General features: G+C 53.5%; 1 protein-coding gene across 1 annotated transcript in view; it reads left to right on the plus strand.

The window, feature by feature from the left end:
* The window catches only part of OTOF (otoferlin), an 85801-nt gene that overhangs the window by 4343 nt on the left and 57524 nt on the right, over positions 1-23934 (plus strand). Inside the window, exon 4 of the mRNA XM_070069338.1 lies at positions 13494-13552. Coding sequence (XP_069925439.1) covers positions 13494-13552 — 59 coding nt within the window. The remainder of the gene's footprint in view (positions 1-13493; positions 13553-23934) is intronic.

Raw genomic sequence — 23934 nt, forward strand, 5'->3', positions numbered from 1 at the left:
ATCACGGAGGGAGTCCAGGAGGAGGCAACAGTCAGCAGGAAGAAGGTGAGGAGGTGAGGACTTGGCAGGCAGAGGGAGCAGTGTGCCCAAGGCTGGGAGAGGAGCACCCACTTCCCAGATGCAGGGCCCAGGCTGGCCACGTGGCTGCAGCCCGTTGTTCACAGAGACAGGCAGGATGGAGGTGACAGCGGTGTCTCTGCGGGAGGGCTGGGCATGGCCACTGGCTCCTTCTCCCCCCAGCCCAAAGGCTGCTTCCTCTGCAGCATCCTGGAGTTGGTGGTGCACCTGCCAGCCCGTGCGGCTTTAGAACAGAGCGCATCTTTCCCTGTGTGCAGCGCGGCCCTCTGCTCAACAGGTAGCCCGCGTCCGGCCTCTGCACTGCTGAGCTGCTGTGGGCCAGCCCAGGCGGCCAGAGGCAGAGAAACCCAGGCCAGGGGTACGCAGACCTACATGGTGTTCGTGGAGGGGCTGAGGCACAACGTCCCAGCTTGTAGGACTCATCCTGGTTGCTCAATCCTGCAAGCACTGTTGGTGGGACCCTGGCTGTGACACATTCCCTATTCCTTGGAGCACTGAGCCTGGCCCTCCAGCCCAGGCGGACCACACAGGGCTTAGCCTACTGGCCACCACGGCTCAAGGTGCCTGGAGACAGAGCTCCCGGGGCAGAATGGTAGCAGCACACATGTTTCTCTAGAAGGTATCATGGCCAGGCACCTGCTGCGTCCAGCAGTGGACAGTTCCAGGTGCCCCCAAAGACCAAGACTGACAGCAACTCAGAGGGAACTGGCCCACTCTAGAATGTTCCACAGCATCTCCTGACACATATCACTGCTGGCGTCTGAGCAGATGCCCTGCAGGAAGGAAGGGGACGGGGAAGCAGACAGCAGCCTTCAGACGGTGGCTAATGGCTCCGTTCATGGGGAGGAGGGAGTCGCTCGTGCTGGCTCTCGGACAGGCGGGTTCGGAGCAGTGAGTGGGGACGGGGATTTGCAGCCATTCTGGGTGTGGGATGGACAAAACCAGGGGCCAGAGGAGGGGGCCACAGTCCAGGACAGCGGCTGGGAGTAGAGGCTGCAGCCAAGGGGCCAGGTGCTGCCTGGCCTGGGAAGGGGCTGGGGGCGAGAGGCCCACCCAGCTCAGACTGCAGCTTAGCTTTATGTTCCCCAGTGAAATGGAGGCACTCTTCCTGTTGGTAACACACAGGACTTTCATCTGGAAACTTCTCTGCCATCCGTGAGGCTATGCAGGTGGAGGGGACGCTTAGTTGTAACCCCTGCCTCCACCTGTCTTCCCAGCACCACCGCTGGGGGCAGCCTCTGTGCCCGAAGCCCCAGGTGGTGGACGTCCCCTCCCCTGCCACGCAGGGCCGCTGCACACTCACACATGAGGCAGGCACAGCACACAGAGGAGCCCCCGGCTTCTCCTGCTTGGAGGGGAGGTGTGTGTGCCCCCACCGTGGGGATGACGCCGTCTGTGCCACGAAAGCCCTCCGGGAAATGCTGCTGGAGCAGGTGGCCCAGCCACGGCGCCTATGGCCACCTTGCGGTCCACGGAAGGCCACACCTCTCCCCACGGCTGCCAGCCATGGCTCTGATCCTCCTTAGTGTTTATTGTAGCTTTTTGGAATAAAAAATCTCAAACCCATAGGAGCGTGGGGAGACCAGAACAATAACCTGGCAGTCTCCCTTGGGCTCATGGTCGCTTGTGCCCGCCTCCCATCCTAGCCCCTCTGTAAACACTCAGTGCATCGCTGTAAGAGACAAAGACTCAATGAGTGTCCCCCAAAACATCATCATCCCTAAAAGGCTTGTCATAGTTCCCCATACCATCAAATAGTCAGTCAGTGGTCAAACTCCCATTGTCCCATCAATGTCATTTTTTTCTTTTTACAATATATTAAAAGCTTCATTGTTTGGTGTTCTATACCTCAAGTATTTATTTAAAATTCATTAATTCACTCAGGCAATAAATGTTCCAGGCACACTTGCAGGCTCTGGGGTGGGGTGGTGAGCAGGGAGTAAGGCAGGCATGGTCCAGTGCTGGGGAAGAGACCCCCGTCACAGTCGGGTAGAGTGCAGGTTGTTAGGGGCAGTGGGTGGCCCAGTGCAGGGGCTCAGAGACCAGGTCAGACAGCTGCCCCAGAGGGTGAGCCAGAGTGAGCTGGAGGAGGCCTCTATGGGAAAGGAGGCAGGAGCCCCCGCAGCCCCAGGGTCAGGCGGGAGTGGGCAGGGCCCAGGGAGGAGTCTGTCCTGAGCAGAGGGCGGCTGACAGGTATGCTGACTCCTCAAGGGAGTCATAGGATTTGGGCAGGGACAAAACCCACGACAGGCCCCGCCCCAAGCAGAGGGGCTAAGACTGGCAGAGATGCAGTGGGGTGCAGGTGCCTCGGGGTTGGGGAGTAGGGGTAGGGCCGGGAGGCTAGAACATGGAGGGAGGCACACAGTGGAATTTGAACTTTACTTTGTGAGGGAATGGGAAGCCCGAGGTTCTCTCCACTCCGGCTTGGCCAGAACATTCTGGAAGTCAGGGCTCCAGGATGCGGGCCCAGGGAAGAAGCTGGGGTCACAATCAGGCAGGGGCTGTGGGGGTGGTGGATGGGAATGAATTGGCATTCAGAGTGGAGGGGGCAGCGCTGGGATTTGGGGGAGCGAGCAAGAGGGCAGGACAAGGAGCTCTGAACAAGAGGAGCCTGAATGGTGGTGCTGGGGGACCACTGAGGACCCAGGGTGTTAGCAGCTGGGGGCAGGGCCTTAGCCGATCCTCCCGCTAGTTGCCAACACCCTGAATTCTCCCAGACCTGGAGGTGTGCAGTGACAGCATCTGGGGCCATTGCCGTGCAGGTGGGCAGCTCCTCTGGCTGCCTTCCCAGGGCTGGCACCTTGTGCCTGGCACAGAGCAGACCTGAAACAGAAGCGCACAAAGGCCACAGCCTGCAGCTGGGGCGGGAGCAGCCGGGCTGTTGGCATCAGGGGTCCCATGGCAGCCCAGGGTCCGAGCAGCGCCAGGCGGTGACCGTTTCTCTTGCCCACAGTTCCAGGGAAGTCTCTTGACAACAGTTTCTGTATTGCGTTTTTCAAAGAAGGACTCCTGTGTTCCATAGAAGGTCAATTTTCATTCACTGGCTTCTTATTTTAAAGCCAGCTTGGACGATCAAGTCAGAACGGCACTTGTGGCAAGGTTGTAGAAGCAGGCACACACCCATCCTGCCTCATTCTAGTCCCACTCCTGGCACAGAACGGGGGCTGTGCACAGCCTGTGAGTCACTAGGGCCCCAAGCTTCTCCATCTGTCCCAGTGACAGGGGGAAGCAGGGCCCAGCCACTGCTGAGTATATGGCTGGCACCATCCGGGGCTCTGCGAGAAACACCCGCTGCTCCTCAGCCTGGTGCCTGGATCCGGGAAGCGGCATCCAGAACTGTCCGCCATTTCCAAGGCCAAGTCAGAGCTCACGGGGGCACCTGGGAGAAGGCGGGGCTGAGCGGAGCCAGGGTGTCCAAGCCCCGCCCTGTCCCACTCAGCTGCAGCTTCTACGGTTTAGGAGGTAGAGTGGGGGGCAGCCAAGGAGGAGGCGGAAATGATGTTTGAATCCGATTTGTGGAAAATAAAGGGTGAGAGGTAGCAGGGACCTAGGTACAGAGCTGAGAGACGGGGGACTGGCTGGGGCGGCCTCCCCCTGCAGGAGGTCCAGGCGCTCCCTAGTCCCCCACATCTGGCTCTGCGAATTGATGCTGATTTTCAGCGTGCTGTGTGCTGTGTAAGGAACTCCAGAAATAGCTGCCTTCTTGAATGGTCCTTTCTGAATGGAATTTCTTCACTCGACTGCGCCATCAACTGCCTAAGACGTGTTCCTCATGGGGGTGGGGGGGAATGCTTAGGAGAGAAAACCCTTAGGGGTAAAGGAGGTTGGGCAAAGCCGTAGGCCACCATGGCCCAAAGGGCACCTGTAGAGTATTACACCCCCAAACTGAAAACACGTCTGTATCCTTCTCAAACACACGTGGAACACTCACTGGGCGGGATAGACCATAGGCTGGGCGGTTAAACAAGCCTCACTATGTCTCAAACAACCGGCGTTCCACGGAGCACGTTCTCTCATCACAGTGGAATCCAACTGGAAATCAATAAGATAACTTACAACTTTAATAATGCATGGGCAGGCCGGCGCCGCGGCTCACTAGGCTAATCCTCTGCCTAGCGGCGCCGGCACACTGGGTTCTAGTCCCGGTCGGGGCGCCGGATTCTGTCCCGGTTGCCCCTCTTCCAGGCCAGCTCTCTGCTGTGGCCCAGGAGTGCAGTGGAGGATGGCCCAGGTGCTTGGGCCCTGCACCCCATGGGAGACCAGGAAAAGCACCTGGCTCCTGGCTCCTGCCATCGGATCAGCGCAGTGCGCCGGCCGCAGCGCGTTGGCCGCGGCGGCCATTAGAGGGTGAACCAACGGCAAAGGAAGACCTTTCTCTCTGTCTCTCTCTCTCACTGTCCACTCTGCCTGTCAAAAAAAAAAAAAAAAAATGCATGGGCAAAGAAGAAAACAAACTAAAAACCACTTCTAACTGAGCGATAATGAAAACGCAGCCTATCAGCATTGATAGTTTTGAATACTTACAGCAGAAATGAGTAAAATCGGAGATCCAGGTTCTGGCTCTAAGAAGCTATCAAAAGATATGCTAATTAAACCCAGGTCTTGAAACCTTTTGCTAAATGGAAGACGCCAGACACAAAAGAGCACATAGCTTGTGACTCTGTTTCTACGAAATGTCCAGAATAGGCAATCCGTAGAGAGAGAAAGTCGGTGAATGGAGGTCAGGGGCTGGAGGGAGAGAAGAGGGAGTGAATGCTAACGGGGGTGGGGTCTCCTTCTGGGGTGATGGAACGTTCTGGAATTAGGTGGTTGTGGTGATGGCACAATCTCATGAATACACTAAAAGCTGCTTGAATGGTATATTTTTTAGAGAGTGAGAGGGCCAGCGTTGTGGCTTAGTGAGTGAAGCTGCCGCCTGCATCGCTGGCATCCCCTGTGGCCGCCAGTTTGAGCCCCGCTTGCTCCACTTCCAATCAAGCGCCCTGTCAATATGCTTGGGGAAAGCAGCAGAGGATGGCCCAAGTGCTTGGGCCCTGCCCCCACTTGGGAGACCGAGAGGAGGCTCCTGCCTCCTGGCTTCAGATTGGCCCGGTTCCGGCCATTATGCCCATTTGGAGAGTGAACCAGTAGATGGAAGATCTCTCTCTCTTTATCTCTCTCTCAAAAAGTGAGTTTTATAATATATGAATTATATTTCAATAAATAAAAATTACTTGAATTTCTCCCCACAAAAAAAAAAAACAAAGTCAAGAATAATACAAGAAATAGAAAACAGCCTATAGAGAAAAATTAACAAAGCCAAAAGTTGGTTCTTTGAAAAAAATGCTGTAATAGATAAGACTGATCAAGGAAAAAAAGCAAAAGCCAGAAAACACAAATTACCAATGTCAGGAGAGGAAAGAATATCATTGCATTAAAAAGAAAGCAGGGGACTATTACAAATAACTTTACTCAGTAAATTCTACAACTCAGATGGAATGGATAAATCTTTTGAGAAGCAACCTGTCAAAACTGACACAAAAAGAAATGGAAAATCTGAAGAGCCAAATTTCCTCTCTTATTTTTAAGATCGAGTGATTTATTTGAAAGGTAGAGCAACAGAGAGAGAGAAAGAAAGGAAGAGGGAGAGGGAGGAAAGGGAGGGAGAGAGAGAAAGAGAAAGAGAGGAGGAGAGAGAGAGAGGGAGAGAGAAAGAGGGAGAGGGAGGGAGAGAGAGAGAAAGGGAGAGGGCTAGGGAGAGAGAGAGAGAGAGAGAGAGACATATTCAACCTGCTGCTTTACTCTCAGATGACTGCAACAGCCAGGTCTGGGCCAAGCTGTTGCCACGAGCCAAGAACTCCGCTGGGTCTCCCACATAGGGTGGGAAATTTGAATATGTAGAAATATATTATGTTCATGGACTGAAAGGTGCCACCTCTCCACAAATTCATCTACAGACTGAATACAACACCAATAAAGGTCACAGCAGGCTACATTTTAGTAATCAAAAACTATTTAAAAATATGTACGGACATACAAAGGATACGGCATAGTCAAGCCTTGAAAGTGGAGACAAAGGCTGGAGGGTCTACACCATTTAATGCTGACTTACTGTGAAGTCACAGGACTCAAGACAGCACGGCATTGACCTGGGAATGATATGTAGACCAACAGAACAGCCTACAGTTACCAGAAACAGACCCCATACATACACAATCAATTAGACTTGTCCATCAAGGTGTTAGATACCTAGAAAAGCTGTTTATGGGGGGCTTTCAAACTCCTATCTCACACCACTCAGAGAAGTTAATTCAAGGCAGATTATAGGACTAAACCTAGAAAAATAAGTGTCTAGGAGATCATATAGAATATCTTTGTTTTATTCTTAGATTGGCCAAAGATTTCTTAAAGAAAATATGCAAAAAACCACTAAACTGAAGAAGTAAATTTCGCCAAAAATTCACAAATAAGATTTCCTAAAATAACTCTTAGTTTTCAAAAAAGACAGGCAAGAATGTGAACAGGGGAGCCACACACTTAGCTGATGAAGGTCTTTAGCCACAATATATAAAGAACACCTACAAATCCATAAGAAAAATACAAATGATCACATTTTCTAAATAGGGGGGAAAAAAACTTGGAGAGTCACTTCACAGCATCAGATACACAACTGGCCAGCAAACACTGGAAAATGTGGTCGCCTTCATAAGTCATCAGGAAAGTGACAACGAAAATTACCCACGAGGTCGCGTGTCGCAAGCCCTACCACGTCCGAAATGTCGAAGTGTGAAGCCAACAAGCAAATGTTGACGGGGAGGGGAGCAGCTGAAGCTGTGTTTGTGTTGCTCAGGGGCCTGTGAAACGGAGCTAGCACTCCGGAACACGTCTTCTCCCACGGCCCAGCAGTTCTGCACTGCGGGTCTCCCCAGCAGAGCTGGAAACGTGCCGTCACAGAAAGCCGCTGACAAGGACGCGCGCAGCAGCTGTCTGCATCAGGAGCTCCACCCCGGGAACAACCGAGAAGTGTGGCGGGAGAGTGGCTCGGCAACTGCGGTGCCTTCCCGCAGCAGAGGGGCCCGCAACAACACAAACAAGCACACCGCACTCAGTCCTTGTCTCCGCTGCTCGGCGCCCCCAGACCCAAGCAACTGAGGAGCAAAAATACCTGGAAGCAAAACAATTATATCTACTAAACATACGCACACTGTTTTCGTATCATGATGTCCCCGCTATTTACCCAGCATTAATATGATGCCGGGTACTGTAAGAAATCTGGAGATGGTTTAAAGCAGGAGGTTTAAATACAAGAGGATGTGCACAGGTTTTGCACAAATGTTCACGCTATAAAATTTTATGCAAAGAACTTGAGCATCCCAGGACTTCGGTCACAGCAGAGAACTGGTTCCAGGCTCACCTGCGGATCCCAAGGGACACCCGCGTTGATATACACAACAGTATGGATGAATCACAGAACATGACGTTGATCAAAATAAGGCGAGCACCCAAAACCCACATTGTGGGGGGATACCATTTTCGGGAAGGCTGTGGCATCGTCAGACGCGGATCTTTGGTGTTAGAAAGCAGAGCAGTGGTTTCCAGGGCAGCGGCCAGGAGCTGGCTGGAAGAGGGCACAAGGGGACATTCTGGGGGATGAATACGTTCTACATCTTCATGAGGTGGCGGTTACACAACGATATGCATATGTTGAAGCTCGCTCAATTGTTCCCCTAAGACCTATGAATATAAATTGTGTCTATGTAGTTAAAAATAGAAGAGATTACCATACCTAAAGCTGCAAAAATAGTCTATAAAATGGGGAAGATGGGGTTGGTGCTGTGGCGCAGTGGGTTAAGGCCCTGGCCTGAAGCACCAGCATCCCCTATTGGCGCCGGTTCTAGTCCCGGCTATTCCTCTTCCGATCCAGCTCTCTGCCATGGCCTGGGAAAGCAGTAGAAGATGGCCCAAGTCCTTGGCCCCTGCACCCGCGTGGGAGACCCAGAAGAAGCTCCTGACTCCTGGCTTCGGATCGGCACAGCTCTGGCCATTGCGGCCATTTGGGGAGTGAACCAGCGGATGGAAGACCTCTCTCTCTCTCTCTCTTTTTCTGTAACTCTGTCTTTCAAATAAATAAAATAAATCTTTAAAAAAATGGGGGAGAAAATATTTCCAATTACATTATGTGATTGATTCATAATGGAGAAGGCCCTTTCGATACGTTGTATGTAACTCAGAATTCTAAAGCGATGACGGGACTGTTTAGTAGAATGGTAACAGGTGTTTTTTCTGAGTAACGAACCACGCACCCAGCGCCACTCTAAACATCATCACTTCCTACATTTGATGGATAAAGAAACTGAGGCAAAGAAAGTCCAACAGCTTCTTCAACAGCACATGGCTTGCAAGTGTCGAGCTGGGATTTAAACTCAGGTGCTCCGTACCGTGTCCCCGTGACTGTACACACGTGGCGTCCCTCAGACTTTCTCAGAAACAGTCTCCTGCTGACCCTCGGAAGACCCAGGCCATCTGCTGGTGTCGGAGGATGGCTGCCACCCTGCCGCCGCCGACTCTGAGCCCCCAAAGGCTGGAAAGCCAGCTGCAGGGCTCCCAGCCGGGGAGCCACGGCACCGGGCCCACAGCTGCGTGCGGTCACGCCGGGCTCGGTTTCCTGAGGCTCTGTGAGAGCAGTGAGCCTTCCAGAGGGACAGGCTGAGCCCAGCCAGGGAGAAGGAAAATACAGCAGGGCTGCAGTCCGAGAGCCACGCGTGGAGGAGGTGCCAGGACACACGCAGCATCCGCAGGAAAGGAGCAGGCGTTCCACACAGTTCACCCAGGCAATGCGCACAAAGGAGCGCTACGGATCTGCAGTAACACCGGAAATAACAGGGGCAGGTCGGAGGCACTGCCGGGATACTGACCAGAGGGCTGGGTGCTGGGAAACCATGACAGCCCTGAAATGTGTCCTCAGCTCCCCAGGCCCTTCAGGGACCCCAGCCTCACTTCCAGCCTTCCACAGGCTACTCCCTGAACACGGGCCTCTTTCATGCCCCCCTTTTCTTTTCTTTTTTTTTTTTTAATTTACTTATTAATTTTGAAAGTCAGAGTTACAGAGAGTGAGAGACAGAGAGAGAGAGGTCCTCCATCCGCTGGTTTTCTCTCCAGATGACCGAAATGGCCCGGGCTGGGCCAGGCAGAAGCCAGGAGCCAGGAGCTTCATCCAGTCTCCCATATGGGAGCAGGGACCCAAACACCTGAGTCATCTTCTGCTGTTTTCCCAGGCCATCAGCAGGGAGCTAGATCAGAAGTGGAGCAGCCGGGACTTGAACTGGCGCCCTCTTGGGATGCCGGCACCTCAGGCAGCTGCTTAACTTGCTGCGCCACAGCGCCAGCCCCTCTTGTCTCCCTCTTCTATCAGGACTTGCTCTGCTGTGTCCACTCCCTGCCAAGAGCTTGCAGACACCTGCCCACACTGTCCCCAGTCCCGGGCATCCCTCCTGCCTCCCTGCTCCCCAGTCTCTCTGCATATCCAGCTTCCATCTGATCTTCCAGTGTTAATGCCCAGGCCTCCACAACGCCTGCCTTGGCAGGCTGAGCTGTGTTCTTTATTCATACTTTTTGCATGCCATGGATGCCATTCTGCCCTATAGAACAGACTTTCCCATGACCTCTGCCATAACCCTCTCTGATTGTAATAAGCTCTTAAAGTCAACATTCAGACTGAAATTATATTTTTTTTTTCATTTGACAGGTAGAGTCATAGTGAGAGAGAGAGACAGAGAGAAAGGTCTTCCTTCCATTGGTTCACTCCCCAAATGGCCGCTACAGCTGGAACTGCGCCAATCCAAAGCCAGGAGCCAGGTGCTTCCTCCTGGTCTCCCATGGGGTGCAGGGCCCAAGCACTTGGGCCATCCTCCACTGCACTCCCGGGCCACAGCAGAGAGCTGGACTGAGGCAGAGACAGAGAGCGATCCTCTCTACTGGTTCACTCCCCAAATGCCCACAATGGCCATGGCTGGGCCAGAGCTGGGCCAGAGCCAAAGCCAGGAGTTGGGAACACAGTCCAGGTCTCTCACTTGGCGAGCAGGGACCCAGACACTTGTCTCACCACTGCCTCCACGGTGTGCATTAGCAGGAAGCTGGACTCAGAAGCAGAGCTGGGACTCAAACCTGAACTCTCCAAGTGGGACACAGGCATCCTATCCTATCTGGTGTCTCAACAGCTCAGCTAATCGCCCACTGCCCAGATCCGTGCTCTTTGTGCAACCCCCTCCTCCAGGGCCAAACGGCAGTGCAGCAGTAGCGTGGGCTCAGACCTCGAGAGGACGTGGGAGAACACAAAGGGGTAGCAGCTGCCCTACCTCACAGATCTGGCTCAAGCTGGGTAAACCAACGCAAGAGGGAGCCGTTTTGTGCAGGTGGGACGTCTGGTCCACTTGCTTGTGAAGCAAGCTCTGAGCTCGCCTGCAGGTAGGGAGCCAGCTGCGGTGTGGCCATTGTTAGAAGGCAAATGACATAAAAGCCACTCTGTGAAGCTCTGGACCCCGAGCCCCTCCGGCTGGGGCGCTTACCGGGCTGGGGGGAAGGACTCTGCTGCTTGAACTGCCAGGGCGGAGTGGCGTCCAAGCTCTCCCACAGCAGCTGCCTGAGCAGGACGGAGGCTGGTGCAGTTTCCCACCTAAGCTCCTGCTCCCTCCTTCCCCAAGCCTCTCCACGCAGGGAAGAGAATATTTTCTTCCAAACTGGACTCTTGAGCTTCCCTGTGGCAAGAAAGGTGATTGGAAATCAGGATTGGGTATTGGGATTTTCTACAGTTTTCACCTGACAGTCATTTAAAATGAGGTTGAAATATCAGTGAGGCTGGTGTTGAGGGGCCAGCACTGTGGCATAGCGGGTAAAGCCACCACCTGCAACACCGGCATCCCATGTGGACTCTGGTTCATGTCTTGGCTTCTTCATTTCCAATCCAGCTCCCTGCTGGTGGCCTGGGAAAGCAGTGGAAGATGACCCAGGTGCTTGGGTCCCTGCACCTGCATGGGAGATCAAGATGAAGCTCATGGCTCCTGGCTTCACCTGGCCCAGCCCTGGCCGTTGTGGCCATCTGGGGGCGGGGATTGAACCAGCAAATGGAAGGTTTCTCTGTCTCTCCTCTCTCGCTCGCTCTATCTCCCTCTTCCCCCTTCCCCGAATTTCAAATAAAAAAGAAAGATGGGTTTTGAATGGAGTAGGTGTTATGTGGAAACGAACTTGAAGTAAGAGATAACCTGCAGTGGATGACAGAGGCCCACAGCCCTGTCACTGGGTAGAAAAGGACCACGGGCTGAGCTCCGCCATGGTGTGCGTGCCTTCTAACGCTCTGCGTGGGTGCCTAAGGCCGTGCTGCCTGCTTCTCTCTGTACCATCGGTTCGCTTCGGCAAGCCCTTCTGTTCGCTCTAGTGCCTCCAGGTACGTGCTAGCCCGTGCTGACCGAGAACTCACCACCAGGCCTGAGTCCAAGCGGCTTTAGTCCATTGCAGAACACAGCCCTGATGTGTGCATCCTGCAAGGGCGGATTTTACAGATATTTTATCTGCTTTCCTGCAAGCCTGCGGGGAAGAGGCAAGTGGCCGAGGGTTGGAGCTAATTCAGAGCCCCCGTGGGGGCTGACCCTGTGTGGAGGGGCCCTCCCTCCCTCCCTCTCTCCTCCAGCTGGCTTGCTCCGCTTTCCATGCTAGGAGACGCCTGGGTGCAGCCGTACCCCAGGCTCATTAAGATCTTCCAGGTTGAAAACACCTTTGGTTATTCAGAGCAGCAGGACCCTTGGGGGGAGCCCCCAGTGCACACACACTCTCCCCTGACTCCCAACCTCTGTGGGAAAAACCTCCCAAGCTCCAAGCTCGGGCAGCCCTGGGCCTCATGGTTGAGGTTTTTCTTTCTGACTTTTGGCATTTGTTTTGTCCCTGGCCAGTGCTAAAGATTCTTTGCTTCTCACTGTGTCTATGTTCTGTGTAGGGAGCGTCCGCTGGTTGCTTCCACCTCATTCTTCTGCGTGCAGCACCCCTGTCCACACCCTCCCCAAACACACACACCCTCCTCCTCAGACCACCCTCGTGTCTCTGGTCCAGTGAACCCCACATCACAGCCCCCTTCCTCCAGCTCACCCCCAGCCCCTCCGCATTTGGCACCAGTCCAGCCAGCTCTCCAGGCTTTCTGTGGGGAGGAGGCACAGTATGCTCCTCCCATGCGGGCCCCAGCCCTGCCCACCAGGGATGACCCACCCTGACCCCTGGATGGCACTGGGTTCGGACTGGAGACAGACCCCCGGGGAACAGATCTCTGGCTTAGGCCAGAGCAGGTTTAAAAGGGTTTGCCTTGATACAAAAGTAAAGCCCGGTCGCTGAGAAGAATTTGACTCCCCTGTGGACAGCTAAAAGCAAAGCCTGCCGCTCCCAGAACCTTCTCCCCCTCTCCGGGAACGCAAGCACCTTTAGTGGTTTGAGATCTTTGCCAGTTCCAGACACAAGGCACACGGGTATCATCAGGAGGGTGGAGTTTTTTATTAACAGGCTCCTCTTTCCGGGGTCCCTTTTAAGAGGTGAAATTGACAGAGAAGAATAAATGGTCCTCAATGATGATTTGTTTAAACTTTCCTGTCTCTGGGTTTCTCTCAGAAATGACAACTGCGTCTCATGTGCTTCCCCCACCCCCACCCCACAAACACTATTTGGCCTCACCTCTGGGCAGGCACCGTGTCTCCATCTTGTGCAAAACCCGTCTGTTACGACACCTGTCGCAGTTCCCTGGCTGCCCTGCTAGGCCACTGGCCCCTGAGGGTGGGATCCTGTAGTTCTGTCCATCCATCCATCCTTGGTCCTGGACGGTACCTCTGAGCCTGCAGCCAGAGTGGCCTGGGGTCGCCACACACAGCCCCACTCCCTCAACCTGTCCCCAGTTTTCTCCCTATTTGGTTCCTGTGACCACGTGGGCTCCTCATGCACCAGCCGGGCCAGAAAAAAGAGAGCAGCATTAGCTCCATGCACCCAACGTGCCCCCCAGGCTGGTGTTTGGAGGGGCTGGTGACAGATGCACCAGATGACCAGGCTTCTGCTCAGGGCGGCGGGGCGCGGGTCCACCTGCAGAGATGGGGGCTGCAAACGGAGGCTGCTGGCGAAGCAATGAGGTGGAGAAGAGAGCCCCAGGGTCCACTTCCACATGGGCTCTGACTGGCCTGAGCGCGCCTGGGTGTTAGTAGGCCTGCCTGTGAAATGGAGCCCATGGCATGACCTGCCTGAGAGGGTCAGGGACAAGGTTACAGGGCCCGCCTCACCCCAGAGAGGACCCTGTGTGCTGTGAGGGCCCACGGCTCTTAACCAGTGTCCGTGAATCAAACACGTCCAGAGATTTGACCCCGACCCCTTGTCGAGACAGGCGTGATTCCAGAACGTTCTCTCTCTCCCTGCAGGCCAGTCCTTCTACTCCCGGGTGCTGGAGAACTGTGAGGACGTGGCTGACTTCGACGAGGTAGGACCCCCAGGCCTTGGCTCCTGCAGCCTCGTACCTGCTGGGGAGCCAGCAGCCTCCCTGTTCCCGGGGCCACGTGCACTGACCCCAGACCCTGGCCCACTCTGCTCAGAGCTCCTCATCTCTTAGATGCTTCCTGGAGGAGGAAGCTGTGGAGGTGTGGTAGAGTCTTCCTCCCCCTCCACCCAGACCCTCCCCAGGAGCCTCTGCGCAGGGGAGGCCTGGGCAGGGCCAATGACAGAGAAGGGCAGGCCAGGCTGCACCTGAGCCAGCAGGGCTGCAGCAGGGGGTTCCTCTCCCTGCAGAGCCAGGCTAATCCCACCTGGGCTTCCCAGCCCCACTGTGCCAGAGCCTCTGGGTCCTCTCCCACCTGCCACCAGTGGCTTCCCACGGCGGACACACAGTGTCCTCCCGGGGGAGGCTGTGTCCTTTAGAACCCCAGGCTCAGAGGCCTGAGCTGATCAGTCATTGGCCTGGGTTTGTGGTGCACAGCCTCAGGGGTCCCTCCAAGGTGCCCCCTCTTGTTTCTCTCCTTACTTCCCCCCATACACAACCAAGCAAGCGTGTTTCATGTGTACCTTGTGGCTCCCTATGTATTCTTGCATAACATGTCCTGTTGTCTTATGAGCATGTAAAGGTTTTTTTCCCTAAATGGTGATATGCTACAGATTTTGTTTTGCTTCCCACCTCTTTTCACTAAAGATTTATTTACTTACTTACTTACTTATTTATTTATTTGAAAGGCAGAGTTAGAGAGAGATCTTCCATCTGCTGGCTTACTGTCCAAGTGGCCACAATGCTGGGGCTGGGCCGAGCTGAAGCCAGAAGTCAGGAATTCCGTCTGGGTCTCCCCTGTGGGTGGCAGGGGCCCAAGCACTTTGGCCATGTGCCGCTGCTTTCCCAGGTGCATTAGCAGGGAGCTGATCGGAAGTGTTGCAACTGGGACTTGAACCAGCACCCATATGGGATGCCGGCATTGCCTATAGGCAACTTAACCCACTACACCACAACACCAGACCCTGTGCATTGGTTTCAAGTTCTACTTGTGTTGTAACTGTGCTCTGGGGGGACCTCTGATACATAGTAAGGTGACAACCATTCTCAGTTGCCTGGGACACAGACTCTCAGTGCTAAGACCGGGAAAGTCCTGGGCAAACCAGGACAGTTCCGTTATGCTTCTCACTCACCCGCACTGCCTGCGAGAGCCCCGGCTCGCCTCCCCACACAGGCAGTGGGTGTCACTGTGCCCTCGGTGCCTGGGGGAACATTGCTCCGGGATGCACACCAGGATCTGGCACTGCTGACACATGGGGTGGCGTCCCCTTCATCCGACCCAGCACTGCCCCAGCCTACACTGCGCCAGCAGGGCGTAAGCACTTCTGTGCCCGCATCCACAATGGTAGATGTTTCCCGGCTTCCTGAATCACGCCAGTTCAAGAGTGATAGCTAATGCTTGCTTTAATTTATGCTTCTCTGGCTGCTAATGTGCTTGGACATCTCTGGATACGCCTTTAGGCTTTTAGTCTCCTCTTGAAAATTGTCCATCTGTGTTCTCTGCCCATTTTTCCTACTGGAATGGCTTTTTCTTGCTGCTTTGCAAATGTGCTTGTATAATCTAGATCATCAACCCCTATTGGCTTTAGATATTGCGAATACCTTCTCCGGTCTGCATCCATCTATTAACTGAGCCTGTGGGGACTCCACTGACCCTAATTCTTGTGCACTTTTGAGTTTTGTTTAAGAAGAACGTCCCCTCTCCCAATTACATATATGTGCTCCTACAGTTTCTGATTTTTAGTTATATCTCAAATGTTATTTGTGGTGTTAGATAAGGGTTTAGTTTAATTTTTCTCCGTATATAAGGAGCTCCTTTTCCAAACATAACTTAATAAGCAACCATCTTCTCTCCACCTGCTGTCCAGTCAGTTCTGTGCTGGACCCTCTAGTCTGTCCCACTAGTCCACGTGTCTGTTCTGAAACCTCCCTCCAATTAATTAAATTAATGGGGCTTTTTGTGTGGCATCATGTGTGGTGTGGAAATCCCCTCCTCTTGCTCTTCTTTCTTTCTGTGTTTGAAAGGGAGGAAGATGGAGAGAGACAGAGACGAAGAGCTTCCGTCTGCTAGTGCACTGCCCAAATGCCTGCAACAGCTGGGGCTGGCCCGGGGACTTCAGGAGGCCAGGACTCAGTCTGAGTCTCCCATGTGGGTGGCAGAGACTCGGTACCTGAGCCATCACCTGCTACCTCCCAGGTGTGCACTAGCAGGAAGCTGGAGTCAGAAGCGGATGAACCCGGCCACTCTGAATGGGATGTGCTCATCCCCAGCAGCAGCCTAACAGCCGCACAGAATACCCACTCCCTTACTCCTCTTTTTTAAAGCCCTAGATCTATGGGGTCAGCGTTGTGGCACATAGGTGAAGTTGCCACCTGCGATGCCAGCGTCCCGTCTCAGAGGGCCTGGCCTGTTCAAGTCCCAGCTGCTCCAATTCAGATCCAGCTCCCTGCTAATGCACCTGGGAAAGCAGCAGGAGATGGCCCTAGTACCTACACCCCTGCTACCCATATGGGAGACCAGGGTGGAGTTCCTAGCTCCTGGCTTTGGCCTGGCCCAGCCCTGGACTTGGGGGGATGTCAGGTCTTTTTATACTATTAAATCACTCACCCAAATTATCTGCCATGTATTGCTCAGGTTTTAAGTTCTCTGCAGAGAAGTCTGTGTGTCCTTGGTAATTTCCCAGGTATTCAGTGTTTTGAAATGGTTGTGAAGGATGCCCCACTCTCACTGCATCCTTTAGTTGATAATTGCTGCCGTGGAAAACCGCTGTCGTTTCTGGTTTACCCACAACTTTGTTGAACTCCCTTGTTGGTTCTGTTTATCTGCTGAGTCTGGTTTTCTCATGTGTGAGTATATTATCTCCAAAAATAAGTGCTTTCTCTCTTCCTCTCCAATCTCTACTTCCCCTTACTTCCTTCTCTGTCCATAGAGCATTGGCCATGACCTCCAGGTCTTTGCTAAATGATAGTGACGGTGGGCAGCCCAATGTTAGAGGAAATAGATGATCTAGGGTTTTTTCATCAACTACATTTGTGGTGGTCGGATGTTACTATCTAAATTTGTCAGAGTTTTTATTATAAAAGACTATTGAACCTTATTGAAAGCTTTTTCTGTATTGTTGAGACCATAATAATTTTGCTCCTTCAGTATATTTCATAATTATTCACTTTAACATGAGATTCAATTGGCAAATCTTTTTATTTAGAATTTTTGCAACTATGCTCATAAAAGTTCCTAGCTTAAGCATTTCTGGAACAACACATATAGAAAGGATGGGGATTGTTCTTCCTTGACATTTTGCAAATGTAGAAACACCAAAATCCAGACTTTTGGGCTAAGGAATCTCCTTGACCCCCTTTTCAGTCTGTGTCTTCTTGTAACAACTTTGGAATCTATATTCTCCAGACAGTTTTACATTTCAGCTAGGCTTTCAAGTTCATTAGCATATGTTTCATCCTAACACTTGGAAATTACTTTTATATCTTTATTGTGCCTATAGCTATTTCCCCTTTTTATTTTTTATTTCATTTTTTAATATCTCCTCTTTGTTCTTAGTCAGTCTTGCTAAATAAGTGTTTAGTTTATCAATCTTTGGAAGGAACCAATTTTTTGCTTCATTAATCTCCTCTGGTGGTGGTGGTAGTGGCTCCACTTCATTTAGTTCTGGCTTTTTCTTGATTATTTCACTTCTGTTTCTTTTCTTTTGCTCTATGCTTGAGTTGAGTACTAAGTCTGCTATTTGTAGTGTTTTTTGTTTCTTAATAAACATCTTTAAAGTGAAATAACTTTTTCTTTTTTTAAGATTTATTTATTTGAAAGCAAAGTTACAGGAAGAGAGAGAGAGAGAGAGATCTTCTGTTTGCTGGTTCACTCCCCAAATGGCAGAAACAGCTAGGGCTGGGCCAGGTGAAATCCAGGAGCCTGGAACTCCATTCGGGTCTCCCACATGGGTGCAGGGTCCCAGACACTTGGGCCATCCTCCACTGCTTTCCCAGGCCATAGCAGAGAGCTGGGTCAGAAGCAGGAGAGCTGGGACTCAAGTCCTTATTCATATGGGATTCCAGAGTTTCAGGCAGTAGCATAACTGGCTGTCCCACAACGCCAGCCCCCAAAGGTATAAATTTTGTCCTGCAAGCAGCTTTAACTGTGTCTACAAAATTTGATATATCTGCAGATAGTATTTTCATTATTATCCTATTTTAAGCCTTTCTTAAATTCCTCGAGGACTTTAAACCCAAGATTTATATAGTACTGCGTGAGTTTTCAAGTATGTCTGACTTTGTAAGCTCTCCTTGTTTTATCCATTTCCATTGCATTAGGATCAAAGAACCATCTGTATGATGCTGATCCTTTTGAATTTATGGAGGTTTCTCTTACGGCCTAACCCTAACTTATGGTCATAAATGTTTCCTCGGCTTGGAAGCAATGAGTTCAGGGTTGAGTTCTATTTATAGCCCACTGAAAGCGCAGGCTTATTCTACAGCAGCTGAAGCTCATTAATTAGATTATAAATTTTTCTGCTTGTTTTTCTCTGATCTGTCAGTTTCAGAAAGAGTTATGGTAGAATCTACAACTACAGTGGCTGCTCTATGTATTTCTCCTGCTATTCTGTTAGCTCTGGCTTGATGTCTTTTTAAGATTGTATTATTTATTGCCTGTATGTTCATAGCAGCTGTATCTTTTCTTCGTCTTTTTTGTTGATGTATAACATCATGCCTTATCCTTTATGATATGTTTGCATATCATAATAATTGTTTATTTTGGTTCACTTGCCAGGTATATCTTTTTCAATGTTTGCTTTTTTGCTTGTTTGTTTTTTTTTTTTTTTTCAGTATTCCTGTGTTTTTTAATTTAAGTGTTATCTTCTCAGGGCACGGATTATTAGATCTTGCTTTTTACCCAGTGTGAGAGCCTCTGTCTTTTAATTAATGGGTTGTATCCATTTCCATTTATTGTAACTGTTATCACCACTAGGCTTATGTCTGCCACCATCTTGTCCGAGATTTTTCCATTGACTGTCCATTTTGTTTGTTTGTTTCTCTGTTTCTCCTTTCCAGCTTTCCACTGAGTAGGTCAGGTTTCCTTTTGTTCCTTAAAGCTACACATTTTATTTGTGTTTCCAGACTAGTTACCTTACTAAATTATGTATCCCTATCGATAGCTGGCACAAATCAGGAATCAGTTCTCCCCAGCATGGACAGCGCGTTGGGCTGTCTCGCTCTCTGGTGTCCCCGCCGCAGCCCTCTACCCCCACCACGTGCTGGTATCGCCCGCGTCAGAGCGTTAATTCTAGGTCCCTGGGGATGTGCAGCCTTTCTTCCAAGACAACAGCAGCAACAGCAGCCTTGCCCAGGTTCTTGGTCACCTTTACTCTGTGTTTCTACTGACACATCTCAGGGACCCCTCTCTTCTCATCTGCGTACTTCCTCCAAAAATGTTTCTATTCAGGGTCTCTGTGTAGCACACCCTTGAAAACTTTGCGAATCTGAGAATACTTTTCTTATTTCTTCGAGCTGGAATTAGAGTTTCCCTGGACATAACGTGCTTTCCTCAAAGCTGTTTTCTTCGCCACCCCAGAAGCCCTCCCCTGGGTTGCTCTGGTGAGGTCTGAGGTGAGGCCATTCTTGGAACTTTGCAGGCGGGCGCCTCTCTGAGAACAAAGCTGTGTGATTCTTCCCTCTTTGATAGTCCTCAGTTTCATTGGTGTGTCTCGTGGTGGGTTCCCCTTAACTATTTCTGTCTTCTGCTATTTTGTGAGCCCTTTAATTCTTCATTCATTCCAGACAATTCTGTCTTCCATCGTTTTTTCAAATTTCCCTTCCCGCCAGTTTTTATTTTAGTTGTTTGGCTTTCTCCCCAGCAGTTTCTGCTCCTGCAGACGGCAGGGCTCTGCTGTCTGCCTCCAGCTGCCCTTGGCTGAGCGTCTGGGCTGGGTTTCCGTCTGTCTTCTCCTGCCGCCTTCCGAGGGAGCTCTCCAGGCTGAGCCTTCCAACTACTGATGTGTTTGTGTTTGTAATGATTCGGTAGCCTTGGCTCATATTGTCGACACATGTCTTCTGGTCCCTGGGTGCCACCGACCTGTCGCAGCTGGTGGTGACAGCCAGCGTGCGCCCTCCCTCTCCAGACGCCTTCCTCCAGTGTCTCCAACTTTGCTCTGTTTGCCCCATACCAGCCAGTGTCTGGTCTGCACCAAAGGCTGGTCACACGTGTCCCTAGGGCTGAATGGGGCGGTCACGAGCAGCAGGGTGGGAGCCCCAGGCACTCTCCGTGCCAGCCGGGGGTCCCCTCTGTGGAGCTTCGGGAGGAGCCCTGGCTGACAGGGGATGGTCTAGGTTTATAACAAACTAGCTTGGGAGGTGCAGGGGTTCTACACACACAAGACATGAGCTGCCGATCTGTCCACATCCATTTTTATCAAATCTCATGCCAGCAAGGCTGGTGTCACAACCTCATGACATAGGGAATAGAACTTCCATGGCTTTCCTCCAAGCGTCCTCTCCCCGCGCCGTCACCCTCTGGCCCCCGTGGGCCAGCCTCTGAGCTCACACGCATGGCTCAAACCTCGTCGGCCCCTCAGCTCTCAACACCTGGTCCTTCCTGCCTGGAGCCCATGTCTCCCTCTCGCCGCTGTGGTCCCTCCTGGGCTGACTCTGGAGTGAGCCACAGCAGTCCTGAGTCCCCAACCTGGCAAAAGCTGGAAGCACTCTGTGGTCCCCAAAAGAGCCCCTCCCGCCCTGGGCTTTACCTCTCACCTCTGGCGCCGTCTGGCCCCCCCAGAGACTGAGTGCTGGCAGCCAGCTGAGCAACCTCCAGCCGGAGGGGCCACTCTCTCCGTGCCCACGGGGCCCAAGCCACACAGCGTGGCTGTATCCACAGCCCCTGAGCTGGAAGCCCAGGGAAGCAAGACTCCACCTTCTCACCTGGGATCCGGGGCAGCCCAACCAGCGACACAGGGCTGTGCCCTCACCCCCACGTACATCCCCCCTGCCCCCTGGGACAGCTGAATTCCTCATGGAAGGTGAGCCCCAGAGCTAAACTCAGGTCTACTCTTGCCTCACCCCTCCCCTGCCCAGCCCCTGCCCAGCCCCTGCCCAGCTGCAGCCCAGCCCCGGCCATGTTGGCGCCAGCCTCAGTTTTCTTGGTGACCACACCTGTGCAGTGGGGCTCAGGATGGGTAAGATGGTGATGGGTCAGCGGTGTCTGTGTGCGACAATGAACTGAGTGAGGGGCTGTTGGCATCGTGGAGCCGCTGCTGCGTATCAGGCCAGCCGGCGGGGAGGCCTCCGGCTCACCCCATTGCACAGCCTGCCAGTCCCCGCCTCGCCCCTCCCCGTCTCCTCAGCCAGGGCCCCAGAGAGAGGAGGGGCTGGCCCAGTTCCTCAGGCCTGCCTGCCTGCTCCTCTGTCCCCTAATTAGCCAGGCATAGCATCTGACTACCGCCTTGTAAGACTCCCAGGGGACATGTTTGCCCAGACCTCTGGCCGGTGAGCCACCTGACGCCCTTTCCTACGGCACTGCCCCGCCCCCTGGGACACCTGAGCCCAGATACACATGACATTCAAGGTTAATCACCGCATCCACCTTCTTCCCAGCACAGCCCAGGGTGGGTCGAGTGGAAAGTCCATCCCTGCTGCCCCAGAATGTGGACCACGTGCTGTGCATCCAAGGGGTGCTGGCTTGGGCCAGGGACACCCCAAAGGGAGGAGTCTGGGCTCTCCATGCAGGAACTTAGGGCTCGGGCTGCCTCTCAGGCAATGTGCAGAGACCCGGAAGGACAGACGCCAGGGGGCTGTGAGCAGAAGCACAGGGCCATGACCTGAGGCAGCCACGGGATACAGGGAGGGGCTGCTCACCCAGGGACAGGGAACTTTCTGGCTGTCACAACAGGGAACCCCCTTGCGCGTAGCTGTCCTCAGCAGCTGGCAACAGCGGCTGCTGCCTGTGCAGCTCCTCTTCCGTCCAGCCTCTGCAGTAACCCACCCCGGATGGCCACGTCTAGGATGCAGCTCCAAGTGCTCTCTGGACACAGCCACAGAAAACTGCCCTGGGCCTGCCTCCCGCAGCCCCTGCCTCCATCTCTCCCTCGGGGAAGTGGCCAGCAGCCTGGCTACCACTGGGCAGCAGTGCCCAACCCACAAAGCAAGGAGGTGCCGGGGGCCTGGCCTCAAGGAGATCCTGGAGCTGCCCCCAGTAGATGCGCCCTCCCCTCCCCTGCCGCCACCTCCAAGAACCAGCCTGTCCTGGAACAGAATCCCATGCACGTGCCTGACAGCCGCTCGGCTCCAGGAGTCTCCTGGATCCCGCTGCTCCACCCAGGGCCCACAGAGAAACACACAGCGCATGGCCGGGGAGTCAGAAACCTGGGCTCCAGTCCTTGCTGAGGTCAGCTGTCCGAGCCTCAGATTCCCCCTCTGTAAAATGGACACCTGCTCCTTGCTTCTCCTGCTTCACGGCTATGAAACCGAAGCGAGAGACAGGAATGAGAACATCTCCCCACTGTGCTCTGTGAGCAAGGGAGGGCCCCGCCCTGCTCAGACAAGGGTGCAGGGGCTCAGCAACCTGAGTGGGCGCAGTGGCCTGGAAGAAAGACAATGCTCCTACAACAATGAGTGGAAACAGCCCACCTGGTGTCGCCTTTCCCAGAGGCTGGAACCTGAGCCACTCTATTTAACCTACATCTTGGGAGGGGGGAGAGAGGGCAAGAGGGGCCCCGCCTTGGCGCTCTGGGGAGCAGGGGTGGCTTCGCTGAGTCCCTCTCAAGCCAGTCTGGCTGGGCTCGAACACGGGCCCCGTGTGGACCAGATCACACATGATGAAGACAGGACACACAGGAGTGAGAATGAGGACCACAGGCTCTTGGGAAGTTGCGACCCAGGCTTCCTCTTCTCTGTCACTCTCTGGGATACGGCATCCCAGGCCGCAGGAGCCACGCCAGGGTCGGACCCAAGTCCATCGGACTCCAGAGCACATGGCCGCTTGCCAAGTGGACAAGATTCCGTGCTGCCCTCAAGGGCTCAGTCCACCCAGGAGGTGGAACCAGCACAGGCAAACACGCCCACCAGCCTCCTGAGCCCGGGCAGGGAGGCCTGGCCCCATCTGCCTGCTTGGGAAGCACACGCTGCATGGGGGGCAGGAATGTACCTTTCCTGTTGCCCAATGGCCCTGCTTTAGAGACCATTGCCATGTGAAAGCCTGGACCAAAGAATGGACGTTCACTGGACTGGCACCTGTCAGCCCAGGCCCGCGCCGAGCTGGAGCGTAGGGCTGGGGGTGTACAAGCCCTTGGCTCAGGGCTGCCGCCTTGAGAAGCAGGCAAGACACAGACACGATCACTTAAAGGGACCCTGGAGGTCACCAAGGCAATCCTCTGTTTCACCATGAAAGAAGCAGGAGTGGAAGGGTGGGGCGAGTTACCCAAGACCGCAGCTGGAGGACAAGCAGACCTCTGCGCTCCCGAGACGTCTTTTTCTACTACATCCCAAAGCTGTGTGGCACAACTCAGTCTCCCCCCAAAGTCCCAGGGGACTGTCCCTTTAAGGAGGCTCTCTGGCTGGGTAAGGATGGTGCCGGGCCCCATTGGGTGGTCCCACTGCATGGGATCCAGGTGGTCTCCAAAGTGCACCAGGGACACCTGTGTGCAGAGTTCTGGACCTCTGGGGCCCTTAGGAGGCAGGACTCAGCACCTGGCCAGCACCAGCCCGGTCAGGACTGAACCTAGAGTTGGTGAGCAGGCCCAGGACACAACACGCCCAGGGCTCCTGAGACTCCCCCTCTCCCCCCAGCCAGAGGTCCTCCTTCCCTTCCTCCACTTATAACGCCCCTGCCTTACTCCTGTCAGTGGTCCTGTTGCAGGTCAGTGCAGGGTCCCCAAGATGGAGGGGCACAGGGCTGTGCACAGATCCCTGGGCACCGTGGGATTGAATGGGGCTTGCTGGCCCGTGACACCTTGAGCTTACCAGTGCCAGGCACACTCCCGGGGTTTGGAGGCTGAGATTGTCAGGGGAGGGGGTCTTAGATGGTGTCCCAGGTTTCCTTGGCCCAGCTTCAAGGGTGATTTTCAGGGCACCCCCAGAAATTGAAGACCACACCCTCAGCTGTTGTGGCCATGGGAAGAGAATCATGCCAGTGCCACGTAGGCTGGAGAACATTCCTCTGGCCCAGAAGCCTCCTGCAGTCCTGCAGTGTCCACCATCAGGAAGCCAGGCCTTGTCCCAGCTCCTGGGACCAACAATAGCACAGCCACAATCATTACAACAAAGCACAGTGTTGACCAGACACTGACTCGGCGTCAGGCTCTATGCTAAGTGCTTAGCCAGCCTCATAGCTA

This window comes from Oryctolagus cuniculus, chromosome 2 (assembly GCF_964237555.1).
Source record: "Oryctolagus cuniculus chromosome 2, mOryCun1.1, whole genome shotgun sequence".
NCBI lineage: Eukaryota > Metazoa > Chordata > Mammalia > Lagomorpha > Leporidae > Oryctolagus > Oryctolagus cuniculus.